The sequence below is a fragment of the Aspergillus thermomutatus genome, assembly GCF_002237265.1.
Source record: "Aspergillus thermomutatus strain HMR AF 39 chromosome Unknown NODE_17, whole genome shotgun sequence".
Lineage (NCBI taxonomy): Eukaryota > Fungi > Ascomycota > Eurotiomycetes > Eurotiales > Aspergillaceae > Aspergillus > Aspergillus thermomutatus.
Window position 1 is genome coordinate 102,208 of NW_020798065.1, and position 15,832 is coordinate 118,039.

The 15,832-nt window shown below is 51.6% G+C and overlaps 6 protein-coding genes across 6 annotated transcripts; 5 read left to right on the forward strand and 1 right to left on the reverse strand.

Moving 5' to 3' along the window:
* Positions 1–1,023: 1,023 nt before the first annotated feature.
* pex6 (AAA family ATPase peroxin 6) lies at positions 1,024–5,505 on the forward strand (the record flags this gene model as incomplete). Its single annotated transcript, XM_026761891.1, has 3 exons — positions 1,024–1,213; positions 1,304–5,033; positions 5,097–5,505. The coding sequence occupies 3 exons, from the start codon at positions 1,024–1,026 to the stop codon at positions 5,503–5,505; spliced, it is 4,329 nt and encodes a 1,442-aa protein (XP_026617806.1).
* A 1,158-nt stretch (positions 5,506–6,663) lies between these two features.
* CDV56_108415 (GABA permease GabA) lies at positions 6,664–9,267 on the forward strand (the record flags this gene model as incomplete). The annotated part of the gene is made up of 19 exons (XM_026762034.1): positions 6,664–6,761; positions 6,834–6,867; positions 6,935–7,004; positions 7,061–7,133; positions 7,187–7,215; positions 7,281–7,399; positions 7,448–7,519; positions 7,569–7,683; positions 7,731–7,809; positions 7,862–7,896; positions 7,943–7,971; positions 8,022–8,054; positions 8,111–8,135; positions 8,183–8,384; positions 8,431–8,508; positions 8,564–8,692; positions 8,747–8,894; positions 8,948–9,026; positions 9,086–9,267. 19 exons carry the CDS (start codon positions 6,664–6,666, stop codon positions 9,265–9,267), a joined length of 1,629 nt encoding a protein of 542 aa, XP_026617807.1.
* A 418-nt stretch (positions 9,268–9,685) lies between these two features.
* CDV56_108488 (questin oxidase family protein) lies at positions 9,686–11,074 on the forward strand (the record flags this gene model as incomplete). Its single annotated transcript, XM_026762107.1, has 4 exons — positions 9,686–9,889; positions 9,938–10,083; positions 10,141–10,268; positions 10,323–11,074. The coding sequence occupies 4 exons, from the start codon at positions 9,686–9,688 to the stop codon at positions 11,072–11,074; spliced, it is 1,230 nt and encodes a 409-aa protein (XP_026617808.1).
* Positions 11,075–11,466: 392 nt separating this feature from the next.
* CDV56_108538 (HECT-type E3 ubiquitin transferase) lies at positions 11,467–13,350 on the forward strand (the record flags this gene model as incomplete). Its single annotated transcript, XM_026762157.1, has 3 exons — positions 11,467–12,213; positions 12,709–12,996; positions 13,048–13,350. 3 exons carry the CDS (start codon positions 11,467–11,469, stop codon positions 13,348–13,350), a joined length of 1,338 nt encoding a protein of 445 aa, XP_026617809.1.
* Positions 13,351–13,637: 287 nt separating this feature from the next.
* On the forward strand, positions 13,638–14,098 carry CDV56_108589 (uncharacterized protein; the record flags this gene model as incomplete). The annotated part of the gene is made up of 2 exons (XM_026762208.1): positions 13,638–13,927; positions 13,993–14,098. 2 exons carry the CDS (start codon positions 13,638–13,640, stop codon positions 14,096–14,098), a joined length of 396 nt encoding a protein of 131 aa, XP_026617810.1.
* A 165-nt stretch (positions 14,099–14,263) lies between these two features.
* CDV56_108601 (TauD/TfdA dioxygenase family protein) lies at positions 14,264–15,670 on the reverse strand (the record flags this gene model as incomplete). The annotated part of the gene is made up of 6 exons (XM_026762220.1): positions 14,264–14,377; positions 14,426–14,559; positions 14,608–14,644; positions 14,697–15,151; positions 15,202–15,407; positions 15,471–15,670. 6 exons carry the CDS (start codon positions 15,668–15,670, stop codon positions 14,264–14,266), a joined length of 1,146 nt encoding a protein of 381 aa, XP_026617811.1.
* Positions 15,671–15,832: the final 162 nt, after the last annotated feature.

Genomic DNA, 15,832 nt, shown 5'->3' on the forward strand with positions numbered 1-15,832 from the left:
AACGCAACAAGCCATGGAATCCCTCGAATATAAATTTGGGAGACGAACGTACCAAGGGTATGACGAGTCAGAACCATGAATTTTACCTTTGCATATAACTAAATCAGCTTGCGAGAAGTGTTCCTTGCTGATATATGTACTCAACCAGTGTTGTTTGGACTGAGCTCAGATACGCCTATCACAGCCTCGGCTTACTGTTATACTTCGGGCTGGGATATGGAATAGGACAATATTTTCGATTAATCGAATATGAACGATCCGTGATGGCCCCCAGCGGGAAGAGAGAAGCTTCAAGATGGTAGACTGTACAATATACATGTAGATGTAGAGTGTGTGTGCGAGACAAGCCTCTATTCGATTGATAATATTGACAATTACCTCCTTTGGATTGGAAACTGCTGCATCTATGAAGAATATTCAGTCAATGGTATCCTTTCTTTGCGATCTTTTGACAATCGAAGTCGCTCTTTGCTGCTTGCCGCAATCGCGGTCTTGAACCTTGGAAAGTGAGGACTAAGGAGCGGAGCAGCCAAATACTGCTATGAGCGGGCAATCTCAACGTAGTCTGCTTATGGAAGAACTGCACGAAGCCATATCTTAGACGCTTTCTTCGAGCAACCAGCTATGCTCTTGAGAGAGTGAATAATGTCCTCTGGGTCCTTCAATGCAGCATTGAGTCCTATGACAAATTGACAATCCACTCAATCACCTAGTCTCGTGAAGCAGAGCAGCTGGACCTCGGCTCGGGAAGTGGCAGAACGCTCGGGCGGTGCCGAACAGTCACTCGATCCCCGGACTTTCTCCCTCCACCGTCTTCTGCCCGCATTTGAGCTAGAAGGAATCCTCTACAACATCCGCGGTCATTGTCTGTTGCTTGGTCTTTTCGTGTTCTGTCACTACCGGACGACTAAGATGAGTTGTTGACTTTGACGAATACACCATCCCACATTCTCTACACCAGACACCGTATCGTCCGCGCCCCTCGGCGATTACCCCGGACACGACACCGCACCGCGATCCACCATGGACTTCCCACACCATGACCGTGCTTCCGAACAACCAAGACGACGGAGACGAAATATCGCCAAACGTCGTTTACGCAATAGGGCTCCTATATCTGCGCGGCTAGCCTTGGATAGCCAGCTGCGTGGGAGCGTAGGGATTGTGTCTGATGACCTGGCGACCGACCTCTTCCAGCCGCCCTCCGTGACAGGTGAGTGAACTGAAAGGCTCTAGAAAGCTTGTAGCAAGAGCTACTGCCAGAGTTGTATGTTTGCATGCTAAGTCGCGGGTTTTATTACAGACGATGATGGGATTCGCTATCTTGCCATATCGCCTTATACTCCGGGTTCTAGCGCGGTAGATGATCTGGCGTGGACGATTGTTCCTGTCCGGCTGGAGTCCTTAGATCGTTCCCATCCCTCGCCGCTCCCGCACTCAACGGTACTTTTTCCGGATTCGGCAGACTCCCTTCAGCCGTTCATACAGGCTCTGACCAAACTCGATCCTACGCGCCACTCTCTGCAAGCGCAGCGTGTTGTGGAGATCCGAGCTCTGGACGTTGTTCCTTTGCACTTGGATACTGTCTATGTAACGGTAGAGCGGGACTTGCTTCGGAACCATGATGATGTGCAGAGCCGGTTCGGTGGCGGGTTTACCACGAATATGCACGGACCGAACGGGCTGTGGGCGAAGGCGGGGAAGAACCTCGAGCCGAAGAGATTCACGAAGAAAGCGGCGGCTGAGGTGGAGGAAAGACTTACGGCTGCCGTCAGAGAAGCTCTAGGGACACAGAAAGTAGTGCATACCGGCGATGTACTACCGCTCCCGCTGCCACCGCATCCAATCACCTACGCCCCGGCCCCTCCTGCTCACATCTCGTTCTGCGAACCCGTGTCTCAAGGCTTGCTTGCATCTACAACCAAGATTGTTCTCATCCAAGCGCGCCCACAGGGCCACAGGGCGCAAAGGAGTCTACGGTCAAGGTCGGGGCTGCTCAAACAGGTTGCGGAAGACGAGGCGGACGATACCAACGAGCAATTTTACTCGGCCGCCGAAGACAAGCCCAGCGAGAGCGGAACTGAAATGGAGAGCGCAACTCCGCCTGATGATTCGGAAACCGAGGGTTCGGTCGGCAATGCGAGCGACACCTCAGATGACTCGCTGGAGGATATGATCTCGCTGACAGCTCCACAACTTCCGCAACCGCCTTCTGGTGTTATGTCTTCAATCACTTCCGCTACGCCCCGTGCTGGTGGTCGTAGACTTGATGGCATTCACACCCCTGGGTCCGTAGCATCTAACTTTACGTCGGCGACCTTGCGCCCAGGAAGAGGACTCGGGAAAGTCTTCAAGACGGAAGGTTTACTACGTGGAATTCCGATCGAGCTCCTACATCCCAGGCCTCGGGAAGACGATGACGCGGAGTCATTCATCTATGTGGACATCAGTACGCTTGCGAAAATCGGCTGTTTTTCCGGCGACTGGGTGAGAATCGAGGCAACAGAGGAACCCCAGACGAATATCTTCTCATCGATTAAGCTCGGAAGTTTCAACGAGCACGATGATGACAATGGTGATTGGCGACCGGTCAAGATTTACGGCTTGTCAGGCCTTCCGTCTGCCAAGCCTAGGTATTCGATCAACCAATCGTCAGACAGGCGTCCTAGCATCTCGCAACGCCCTCCTCTGCGTCTCACTCCGTCGGTCTATGTTCCTCCCTTGCTGTTGAACAATCTTGAGAACCCGAAATATGTGCGCATCTCGCCGATGGCATTTGCCACAGCTAACGGCCCTTCGAAGTCCGCTATTCTGCATCAAGTCAAGGCCGGCTCGGTCAGGCAGCCACCTTTGGCCAAGGAAGTGAATCTCTTAAAGGTTTCTACGCCGCTCTCTATGGATCGTGTCCTCCAGCCGGCTCTGTTCGCAGGACTCAAGCAGTATTTCGAGTCGAAAAGGCGGATCTTGAAAAGCGGTGATCTCGTTGGTATCAGCGTTGATGAGGGACTTGGCAGAGCTGTTTTCTCTGGAGCCGCAGCCACGGATGCAAACACTGCAGACGAAGATTTGACAACACGATTTAATCAAGCCAGTGAGCCTGCGCAGGGTGGTGTGAAGAAGGTTGGCGTGGCATGGTTCCGCGTCGCTCATGTGGTTCCCGGCCAGTCCGAGGATCAGGATGAAGACGATCAATGGGGAGGGGTGGCCGTTATTGACTCGGCGACCACTAGGATGGTGCAGGCTGGAAGCGATGTCAGCCGGGTTCCGGGCACCTTGGAGAATGGGTGGGAGTACTGGCTTGGGGTGAAAACCGTACCCAAGTCCATCAGTGATGCGCCGTCTCCCCATGGTTTGGTCAGTGAGCCACCGCAGCTGTTCGTATCGCCATTGCAGAAGCGAATCCGCGAGCTCATGGCAGTGGCAACGAGTCCTCGCGCCATTCAGCTGGGAATGAAACCTGTTGTGATTCTGTTGAGGTCACAGCAAAGACATATTGGAAAGACTACCGTCGCAACGCGCGCATGCGCAGACATTGGTCTTCATACATTTCCTATTGATGCCTACGACATACTGACTGAGGGGGGCGCCAATGGCGGTGATGTGAAAACGGAAGCCTACCTTAAAGCGAGAGCCGAGCGGGCATTTCACTGTGGATCGCACTGCACGGCACTTCTCATCAAGCACATTGAGGTGTTGACTGCCGATAGAATAGTGTCGGCGATGGCAGAAATCCTTGCGGACGCGAGAGTTGTTATTGCCACAACTACGGACGTGGAGCAGATCCCAGAAGGAATCCGCAGCTTGTTCACTCACGAATTCGAAATGACTGCGCCTGAGGAGAAGGAGCGTGAGGGCATTCTCCGGAATGCGGTCGCCGAACGAAGCATCAAGCTTTCACCCGACGTCGACCTGGGTTCGGTCGCTCTGAAGACTGCCGCTTTGGTCGCCGGTGATTTAGTGGATGTCGTTGAAAGAGCTTCAGCCATCAGAACTGCCCGCCTGGAGAAACTAGCGGAGACGGCAAACAAAGTCGCATCAGGATCCAAAGTCAGCGTCAGGGACGTGCTTGTCTCTGGCGGCGATGCAGCACGAGGTGTCACCAAGGCCGATTTCGACGCCGCTGTTGATGCCGCAAGGAAGAACTTCGCCGACTCCATTGGGGCCCCGAAGATTCCAAATGTCAGCTGGGAGGACGTGGGTGGACTTACCAATGTCAAGGATGCCCTGGTTGAGACTATTCAGCTGCCTCTTGAAAGACCAGAGCTCTTTGCCAAGGGCATGAAGAAGCGGAGCGGTATTCTGTTTTATGGCCCTCCCGGTACTGGAAAGACCTTGCTTGCCAAAGCCATTGCTACCGAATTCTCCCTCAACTTCTTCTCCGTTAAGGGTCCCGAGTTGCTCAATATGTATATTGGTGAATCCGAGGCGAATGTGCGGCGAGTGTTCCAGCGCGCTCGGGATGCTCGGCCTTGTGTTGTCTTCTTTGACGAGCTTGACTCAGTCGCGCCGAAACGTGGAAACCAAGGTGACAGTGGCGGTGTGATGGACCGCATTGTCAGCCAGTTGCTTGCCGAGCTAGATGGAATGAATGGTGGTGAAGAGAACAGCGGAGGCGTGTTTGTTATCGGCGCCACCAATCGTCCCGATCTGCTGGATACGGCCCTTTTGCGTCCCGGCCGTTTCGACAAGATGCTCTACCTTGGTGTTTCGGATACGCATGAGAAACAAGCTACTATCCTTGAGGCTTTGACGAGAAAGTTCACACTCGACCCCGAAGTGTCCCTCCGCCGAGTCGCCGACCGGCTTCCCCTTACTTATACTGGTGCCGATCTGTATGCTTTGTGCTCCGACGCTATGCTCAAGGCTATCACGCGCAAGGCGACGGCGGTGGACGAGAAAATCAAGCAGCTACCGGGCGAGCCGGTTAGTACTGCATACTTCTTTGACCATCTCGCGACGCCGGAGGACGTGTCTGTGATGGTGACGGAGGAGGACTTCACCCGGGCCCAGAGCGAGATGGTTCCCAGCGTCAGGTATGTTACTAGTCAATACTTGATTAGATTGTTGGAAGACACTTTGCTAATGTTCCCCTACAGTGCCAAGGAACTAGAACATTTCGAGCGGATTCGGCGACAATTCGAATCCGATGACAAGAAGCATGAGCCGGAGAGAACTGGATCAGGGTCCAAGCCACCACAGACCATCGGTGACGCTCTTGAAGCGCTCAGGCTGGGGGGCCAGCTTGATGGATTCATCGATGGACCAGTTACGAATGGGGACCATCCTTCTCATGGCCACGGCAAAGGTAAAGGGAAAGCCGGGTCGGCCATGGTGCGAAGTGTTAGTGGGCAATCTACCAGCAGCAAGGGCAAGGGCAAATGGAAGAATAAGACCGTCTCGGGTGGAGGCGGAGAGTCTGATTCCTCGCTCGATGTTGCCAATGGGGATGATGACTACATTGTCCGGACGGATCACTTGATGAACTCTACGAACGGAGCGAAGTAGTCGGTGGCTTTGTGGCAATGGAATGAGATGAGGAACGAGCATAGCGTACAGTTGGAGGGTTGATATGCTCGTTTTGCATGTATATATTAGGTTTGCATCAGATGCTGTATCGATACCAGGTGTCGACGTTCCCGCTGTGGGTTGGAGTTGACCGTTTATACCTCTATCAATTCTTGATAATATGGATGGGATTCATAGCCGAGAGCAGAGTTCATGTGGAGCTGTCTGGCCATTCTTCGATATACTAATGGCTCACCGAGCCGTATCCTCACTTGTAGGGTCCTCCACCAGACACTCCACTTTACTTTCCTCCTAGTACTCCATAGACGAAGGCTTATCGGGATGCGTGTGTCAATTCGGTCGATAATTATATCGTCGTCACGCAGACCCGACTATCGAGACTTTATCATCTATCTATCTATCCATCCCTGGGTCGGAATATGAATCATCAGTCCTGATTGCTGAATGCTATCTCGGAAGTCCTCCGCCGCCAAGTTACCTTATGCCTCCCTTGATCCCTTCGCCCAGAGTCTGCATAAGCTTTCTGGCACCAGCCAAATCCCACCCCCAACCGCTAAGAAAAGACTTCCCGCAGATCCATCCTCTTCTCGTTTTGCCTCCTTTGTTCTGACTGGTCATCGGCGCCGTACTTCGGCAACTTGGGCGAATTATCGTCTGCTACAGGACTTATCGTTGACCCTGTCTCCGTCCGCGGTCATGCCATGGACGGATTATTTCTTGTCTTGCTTAGTTGAGAGGTACGGAGTACTTATGCAGTAGTAGTTGTGATTGCTGTTACCCATTACCCCATATCCATTATGTAACAGTTGGATTCCCCCGCAATCAGCTGGTGGGCCTCGCAAGTGATAATCTGGCGTACGAAGTACATTTCAGGAATCCAGGTTCCGATGATGGCAAATATCTAGCATAACGACTGAAAGCAAGGATGGAAGAAGGTTTCACGTAACTTTTGAGTGTTCCTGGGAAGTAGACTAGGCGGCTAGAATTGAGTTTCCCCAGCTGGGGTATATCCTGTCTCCGTCTACCACGCACCTCATAACTTGACGCTATCGCTGCTCTTGAGTCTTGATCTCACTTTCAAGACAGCTGTTCTCCTTTCATCAAATTCAACATTTGGTTTACTGCAATATCCGCGGCATGTCTTCGATAGAAAAACACAAACACCAGGGCGATGACGACGCCCAACTTGCGGCCATGGGCCACAAGGCCGAATTGGATCGCAATTTTTCCATGCTGTATGCTTTTCCTTTTTTTCATAATGCACATGCCGGCGATTCTGAGCGACTACTGATAAATGTTGGATCTAGATCGATGTTGGGGCTGGCGTTTGCGATTTTGAATGTATGCTTGTTCTCTTTTGATTCCACCGGACCTGCGTGATCGGATACTAATGACCGCATCGTGCTAGTCGTGGACGGCTCTTTCAGCAAGTCTTTCGCTGAGTCTTCCCTCCGGAGGAAGTGTGAGCGTTGTCTGGGGTAGGCCTTTTGACCTTGGGGTGCGTCGTCTGGCTCATTGCTGACTTCGGGATAAGGTCTGATCACGGCGGGGATCTGTAACCTCTGCATAGCGGCTTCGCTTGCTGAGTTTCTGTCTGCGTATCCTACGTTAGTGTTTCTAACTCTAAATTTTCAAATTCGGGTTGTTGATGGTAATACAGGGCTGGTGGGCAGTATCATTGGGTTGCAGGTGAGTTATTCATTATCTTCGTGGACGTGCAAAGAGGCTGGTGCTAACTTTTCTTCCTGTCGTAGTTAGTGAGTTGTCCCATATTATTGCAATTATGAACAGGGCTAACAAGTTGGAAGTTTCCTGGGAGAGATGGACGCCGATTCTCTCTTGGATTACTGGCTGGGTGAATGTTTCTGGCTGGGTATGACAATCCGTCTCGGTAGCTTTGGGTGCTCTGCTGATGAAACAGGTCGCTCTCGTTGCTACGGGTGGACTCTTGGGCAGTCAGTTGATCCTGGGTGTCATTTCCTTGATGAATCCGGTAAGAGTGTTGACTGCAACGCCTGTTATGGTTGGCTGACACTTTGCAGGAATATGAGGCGCAGCGTTGGCATCAGTTCCTCATCTACATTGCTTATAATATTGCTGCGTTTATTATCAATGCCTTGATGAACTCTGTTCTTCCCTGGGTTACTAAGAGTGCCTGTAAGACTCTTTGCCCATCGTTCCATGAAGAATACTGACGGTTCGAGTCATCTGGTCTCTCACTGGTTTTGCGGTCATCTGTATTACGGTGCTGGCATGCGCATCGCCAAACTACAGCTCGGGAAAGTGAGGACTCCTCTGTGGTCTTCCGGAATAATGGGCCCGCTGACAGAGTCAGATTCGTGTTTACGGATTTTATCAATGAGACAGGCTGTAAGTGTTGACACTTGAATTTGATGAAGCGAGCTGACAAACACAGGGCCTGATGGGGTTGCCTGGCTGCTAGGAGTACGTTATTTTATCACGTCAGTACATGTATAATTCTGACAAGGATGCAGTTGCTTCAAGGTGGACTCGGCGTTACAGGATTTGTAAGTCTCCATGCCTGCGGACATTTGTACTCGTCCTCGAAGCTAACTTGTCAAAGGACGGTGTCGCACATATGATTGAAGGTAATTCGTTCTCGACACAATGTGATGACATGAGCTTACGTTCAAAGAAATCCCCAATGCTTCGGTCGTCGGCCCGAAGATCATGATTGGCTGCGTTGGTATTGGAACTGTGACTGGTACCATCTTCCTGATTGTGTTGCTCTTTGTTGCTGGCAACATCGACGACGTGATCAGTTCGGCTGCTGGCCCTCTCCTGCAGATCCTCAAGAATGCAACCAACAGCAATGCCGGAGCCATCTGCCTGCTCATGTAGGTGATTTCAAAAGTCCCGTGGTTTGTTTCTAATGATCTCTAGGTTCCCCCTTGTCTGCATGCTTTTCGCAACCATTTCCATCATGACCACCAGCAGCCGTATGATTTTCGCTTTTGCAAGGTGATTATCTACCAGCTTTTAAGGACTGTAGACTTTGTGCTGACAAGCCTGGCAGAGATGGAGGTCTTCCGGCATCTCCCTTCTTCAGCAAAGTGCACCCTAAGCTGAAGGTTCCCCTCAACGCTTTGTATTTGAATCTGGCACTAGTTGTCATCTTTGGATGTATCTTCCTTGGCTCTACCAGGTCAGTTGTGTGGTGATGCCATCGTATTGTAGCACCATGGCTAACACGACTCAGTGCTTTTAACGCCATTGTCTCCGCTTCCGTGGTACTGCTTGATATCGCATATGGTATGCCAATTGCAGTCAACTGCATGCGCGGACGTAACATGCTCCCCGAGCGCCCATTTGTGCTTCCTAATCTTGTTGGCTGGATTGCCAATGCGGTAGGTTCCTCTTACGGCTCCCTCTCAAGGCGGAAACTCATATCTTGCTTTAGATCTCCCTTGCCTACATTGCAGTCACCACTGTGCTCTTCCTGTTCCCCCCTGAGCTCCCCGTATCAGGCAGCAACATGAGTAAGTTCCAATGCACTTGCAATCCGGAATTGAGCAGCTACTGATACCGCTGCATCTAGACTACTGCGTCGCTGCCTTCGGCATCATCATCGTTATCTCCACTATTCAGTGGTTCGTTGACGGTCGGAAGAACTTCACTGGACCACGAACGGATATGGACATCTTGACAGGACAACTCCCTGCTGGCCATTACCCTGTCGACAACAGTAATGCTGCGCATGAAGAATCTCGTGAAAAGTAGCCTCAGGAGGCGCTTGTTGTATAGTACACGGCAGAGTGAGAATTTGTACCATTTCCATGCTATTTGAGACAATATCGAACAATTTCAGTAGTAGCTGTACATAAGTGTACCGTAGTATAGTCTGGTTGGATGATGCCATTACGTCATGGCAACCTCAGGCCGCCAATCCTGCCCCAACAATCAACCAGCTCCCCACAGCTTTGAAGATCACCACCAAAACTATTCGCACTATCCAACTGCCCGGCATATCATCCATATCAACAAGTTTCAAGAACTTTCAATCATATTCAATTTTCTCGCTGAACGAATCAGGGTGCGGGACACCGACTGTTCATCGACTTACAGTCACCCCATATACTGGAACTGCAAGCTCAACATCTAGCCCCACATCTATACTACCCACCACCAACAAACAACCATGCTCTCATTCTCCTTACCCTCCTTCAATTTCCTACCATCCTGGAAACGTCAGACAGTCTTCGACATCCCGCCAGTGAAGATCCATGAAATCGACACAACCCACGAAAAGCCCGCCAGGGCGTTGAAGCACCTGCTCAAACTGAACCACGCGAATCATGCCATCCTGTACAACGAGCGGAAATTCCACAATCATGCCCCTCATGTCGGTTTTGCCCCAGGCCCTGGAGATCATGTCGCTGACATTAACTAGATTCTCAGTTCGTCGTTTCTGCAAGGTGCAGACGCGGATGATCTGAACCGAGTGTATGAGGCCGAGTCGAAGACGCTGGAGCCGTGGGTTGATGCACCGGGGGAGATTAGTACGTATGACTGGAGGGATTATCTCGGACGGCGGGAGTATGTATCTCTGGCCATTGCGTGTCATGAATCGCGGAGTGTGCTGATGTTGCATAGGTACCAGCGCGCATTTGTGGATTTCTTTGAGGATGAGCTTGTGCGGCATGGGTATGACTGGAAGAAGGTCGTTGCGGATTATCTGTTCTCGGGCAAGGAGCCGATGTTTAGTTCGCTTGTTGCTGATCGTGAGTGGTTGGGGATGGTTGGTTGAGGAAGGATACGCTGACGTTGTGCATCAGTTGGGCATCCGTTGATTCATCTGGCTTACGCCTTTGAGATGTCGAGTCGGGAGGTCGCAATGGAAGCGTTGGGTCTCGCGGCAACTTGCTACAGCGACATACACAAGTACATTGATGATCCGTCCTATTCCAAGGCGGAGTCGTCGTACCATTCTACTTCGCTTTTTGAAATCCTAGCCAAGGTCCGGACTGACAAGCGCTTTAAAGGGTTGTTCGGAACACCAGGGGACCATAACTTGGATACCCTCTTCCGGCACCACGAGGCGGCCCTACTGAACCATTGGAATGCTTGGAAGATCGAGGATCCAGTACATCAGTTCCGTGAGAGCCAGGAACTCGCCGCTGCTTTGCTCACCGCTACGCAATCAGATCCCACTGATAAATACGATTTCTTCCTCGTCCATGTGCTTACCACCAGCCATGCTGTCCGAGTTCTCCTGCCGTTGATTCCTGCGCGGTTTCAAGTTCCACTTGTCAGGCAGTGGTGGCTGATGACGCTGGCGGTATACATCGCCCAGCTCAGACCGGAGATCGATCTTGACCGAATTCGAGATTACAACCTGGAAGGAAGAGACTGGAAGTGGACAGCGAAGCAAGCTGTCAAGAGCGAGCATTCTACGGATGCACATTATGTCAAAGCTTTGCGTGCTATGCGAGAGGCTGCAACAACATGGGGAGACTCGGATAAGTTCTATCTGAAGGCTGCTGTGAAATTTGCAGAGCAGTTCAACGGTTGGGGAGGGTTTGTATAATGGCGCTTGCTTCATTTACTTGGTCTTTCTTGAGCGATTGTATTACTATAAGCTTCCACAGCTGGTGCGATCTGCTTGTCTATGACGATCTAAATGGCCTAGTCTAGTTCAGTCATGGAATCACTCATTTTCCGGTTGCTAAAGGTCCCTATTTCTTCACCTTCAAGCAAAGTCTCATCGCTTGAGGTCTGATTGGTTGAAAGCGAGTAATCACGTGATTTTACTGAGTCTTGTTTGAATCGTTTGCAATTCAAATCCACATCAACACAACCGTTGTTGCTGTCCGATTCAGGAACAATGATACCACTTTCTTGCGCAATTTGCTCTAATCTCAAGTCTTGACACTTATCTTGGTAGTTTATACTTTTGCTATGTGAGGAAACAAAGCTGTCATGCCTGTTTTACCAGAGAACCCAGAGACAGATGTTGATACGTCCTTTTACCTCCACGCGGAACTTCTCCCAAATATCCGTCACATCACACTCTACATCTCTTCACCGGCCAATCTAGGTGGCCAGGACGTCCAGCCGCTGATAACTCTCTCAGGATCCCGTCAAGCTGTCTCGCTATCTCTACCGAAACCCTTCGACCATGTGACTGATACCATCAAACTGCCCGCGCGGGTCAATGAAGCCTCGCGGCGCGTTTTAAGCACCAATAGACAGGGCGCGGCGAATACCGCAGACAATGGCTCACACACTAGGCGGCGGGAATACTCGTTCCGAATGCAGATTGATATCTCGGATGATTCACTCCCGCCAAAGGACGCGCTCATCGATGATTTCGTACCCTGGACCGCTGCGGATATGTCTCCGTCGACGAGACTGCGTTGTCGCGGATGTGAGAATGTCATCCTGGATACGCCTGAGCGACGCGCCGATACCCGGTCTGAGGATACCGGTCCAGAAGGCTGGACGTGGAAAGACCTGCCAAGCGGGAACTGGGCCGAGATGATGGATTTCTGGCACTGTCATAAACCTGACCCTCCTGCCGGGCATGATCATGCCAATGGGGAAGATCCCAACGCTCAGACGAAGGGGTACGGAGCGGCGAATCAGGTTGTGGCGTCGTCCGGGACGGTCCTCGTGGATGTGGCGACGTTTCTGGTCTCGGAGGCGGATTGCAGGGGATTGAAGAAGGTAAGGGCTTGTCTTGGTGTTTTTGTTTCCACTACCCTTTCTCTTTTACACTCTCTCGGGCAAAAAGAAGGAGGCCCCTTTCGTTTCCATGGACGGGTCTTCGATACAATTGCCCTATATCGATCTAAGCTCCTCCTGAGTGGGACGGACTGACGTGCAGTCGTGATGACAAGATGGCCTGGCCCTTGGGGTGCAGTTATCCTCTTTGTGAGATGGATTTCGCTCTTCATCTGCTTAGGCCATTTTGTTGTTGGGGCTCACTGAGGCCCGTCTGGTGCTCTGAGGGTAAGGCTGCCTCGCTCGTTTCTTCGTCGATTTCAGTCTTGTGGGACTTCCCAGAGGTATGGGATTGACGCGATTAAGCGAGGTACATACAAGCTGTAGAGGTAGCTTCCATTAGCCGTCCGTAGGTTAGATAGAGGTGTCTTCTAAATACAAAATTGTGATTCTCAGGCGCATTGTTACAGCATCAGCTCGCTGATTCCAATACCATAGGTTCAACCCTCAACTGAAGAGACCGCACAAAAGAAAGAAGTATCCTTGAACTGCGCGAACTGCAACGCCACGATCGGTACTGAAGACGCCGTGGCCCAGGGCTGGCGACTCTTCAAGACAAGCCTATCCGCCAATATCTCCCCACCAAGAACGCCCCAAGAACCATCACCAACAACATGGGAAACCCACCCCATCGAAACCATCGTCGCAGCTCAACTCCTCGAGCTCATCGAGCGCGAAAGTGCCCGTCGCTTCGTCATTCACTGTGGCAGGCCAAATGGACTCCTGGTACGTACCCCCAAACAACATCTTCATGCTAGGAAGCCTAACGTTATCAAGCTATGGGTCTTCAACCCGGACTTTCGATACTCGAGTTCCACCGCAGAGCATAGTGTCTCCTCGCAGCGGGCGATGAAGGTCTTCTTCCAGGAGGTTGGGGATGTAGATGGTATTCTGAACCCGAAACCGAGTTCGGGGGGCGGGAGGGCGTCGTCGCTTTCGCTCGAGGAGGTGAGAGTACCTGGTTCTGTGTATGATGCGGTTGCGGGGGATCTGAAGGCGAGGAATGAGATGTTGCCGGCGTCTGCGAGGGAGTTCCGGGAGTGGAGGGTTGGGGTTTTGCATCGGTTTGAGAGGATGTGAGTTGTGGTGAATGGTGTACTGTATAGTGAGAGTGAATAGGATTCACTGTCCTGTTTATCTGATGTAAGGATTGATTGATATTCACCGACCTCGCCTCTCTCGCGTATAATATCTCGCAGCTCGCACCTGAACAACTCATCTCTCTCACCACTTCCATCCTCCTCTAAGATAAACCAAGGTAGCTTTGCTATCTACTGAATCTGTGAGTCCTTACCTCCCTTACACATACTGCTGATAAAATACTAACATTCAAAGCCCATATCGGAAGCAACCCATCGATCCTCACAATGCCTCCTAGCAATCAGAATTCCAACAATTCCCCCAAGCCCTGGGGAAGCCACTACGCACCCGGGGTCACTATAGACAGCACCGGCGGGAGAACTTTCGTCGAAGGCGGCGCATTCATAGACGATGACGAGGAGGGTCCGGCCTGGCAGCATGTCGAAGACATTTCTACCTTGACGCCTGAGGAAAAAGAGTTTGCGAATGGGTGTCGAGCGATGCTCGTGAGAGTGGCTCTAAGAAGGGTATCCTTGGCTTTGGTGCGAAGGGTAAGGGTCCTGCTGGGAAGAAATGAGTGAGTTGTCGTCGTGGCCAGCTTTTATCTTTGGAGTGAGTGAGGGCTGATTTGATTGTTGGCAGGCATCGCAGGGACCTACGGGATGACCACGGCGGAGGAACGGTCATGGTTGCTTTTGTCGGTTGTTGGAACGTGGCTGGCTGCTTGAAAAAGGAGTGGAAGATGTGAGGTGCATGGGATCTGTGGACACTGCACGATTGTGTCTCTTTAGCTACATGTTATGTTGAGACACCACTAGTAAATCAAGAGATGAATGGATGTTCAGGAGGCATAATCATTGGATTATCTCTCAATAGCACTCCATATTTTGCGAATACTTGTCGCGGAGTTTGTCTACCCTTCAAATGGCGTCTCAAAAGGGGGCTCTGCCTGAGGAGTGATCCTCGCCAAATGACGCCTCTGTCCATCTTCCCAGTCGAAGAGAGCCGAGTGTGCGACGACACGGTTCTATTGTCGTTAGTGCTCTTCCAGGAATGCAGCTGAAAGTATACTCACATCCCAAACGACCACTGTCCCAGGAAGCCATCGGACACGAGTCTGTAGATCCTGCGAGAGAGCGATGTGATCATACAAGAACTTGAGAAGCCAGTCCGACTCTTCCTTCTTGTATCCCACGATGTAACGGGTAACTGTCATAGTTAGAAGATGCTCTATCGGGGCTCAGGAGTCGTTCTTACATTGTGGGTTGACGAACAGGGCTTTCTCTCCAGTGACCTAGACGAATATCAATCACACATGTTCAGTCTGCTGGACAAGGTTAACTTACAGGATGAGTCCTGACAATCGGATGCTCCGAGGTGATCCCCTCCCGCCGGGCAATCCCCCCTCGGTTCAGACTATTGTTGATCTGCTCGATACCAGAGTGCACCGCCTTCAGACCGTGGAGCCGCTTACGGAACTCAGGCGACAGCCGTCTGTATGCCTGCGCCATGTCGGCGAAGAGAGTATCACCTCCACTGGTCGGGCCGTCGAGAAGGTACAAGAAGGTCGTGCCGGGTGGCTGCTTCTCGAAGGTCACGTCCGAATGCCAGGTCACAGTGTTTGTCCGTGTAGCTAGAAACTCGGCACCGCTCCGGTCGTCCGCCCCGCGGTGCACGAGGTGAATCTCCGGGAAGCCTTTGGGGGCTCCGGAGGTTTGATGGATATGGTGTCGGCCGAAATAACTACCAAACTCCAGGGCTTTTTCAATGGGGAGGTGGGCAAAGTCCTGGTCACGGAAGGCTGAGGAGCCCATCAGCAGTGATCAATGAAACTGGCCATCTGTCACATACCGACGACCTTTCTCTGAGCTGCGTAGAGGGCCAGCTGATCCTTTCCCTCTTTCGTCAACTGGCTCAGTTGGACACCGCGGACTTCACTGCCAATGGTCGGTGTGAGATGGTCCACCTGCACTTTACCCTGCGGCAGTAGGTCAGGAAAGGATGGATCAGCATCTGTGCCGTGGTCGTAGTGCTCAAAAGGCGTCAGTGGTGGATATCTGAGGGTCATCAGCGGGATATGACCTCGGAGACTCAGAAGTTGAAGAATAATGTCCACTTACCTTTCCGTCTCATTGTCCCAGACGGGAAGATAGTGAGGGAATGAGGCAGGAGGCTGCTTCTCTGTGCCCTCAACCTCGTTCTCATGCTTGTAGACCTCTCCATAGCCGATCACATTCTCCTTGTTGAACCCAGCATCAGTCTTGAGCTTGGTGACTGGCGCGGTACGGAGAGCAACGTTCTCAACCAGTGATGGGGCCATCCTGATGTATGTCTCGATTCAAATGCGGTCCTTGATTCCAATCTGTGTAAAATAGCTCATGCAAGTTGAGAATACCACTGCAGATATATCCATTCTCCCTGCCGAGTACCCGATCTGTGCTCGCGCAATCACTGCGGGGAATGCTCTGATATGTCGTATCTG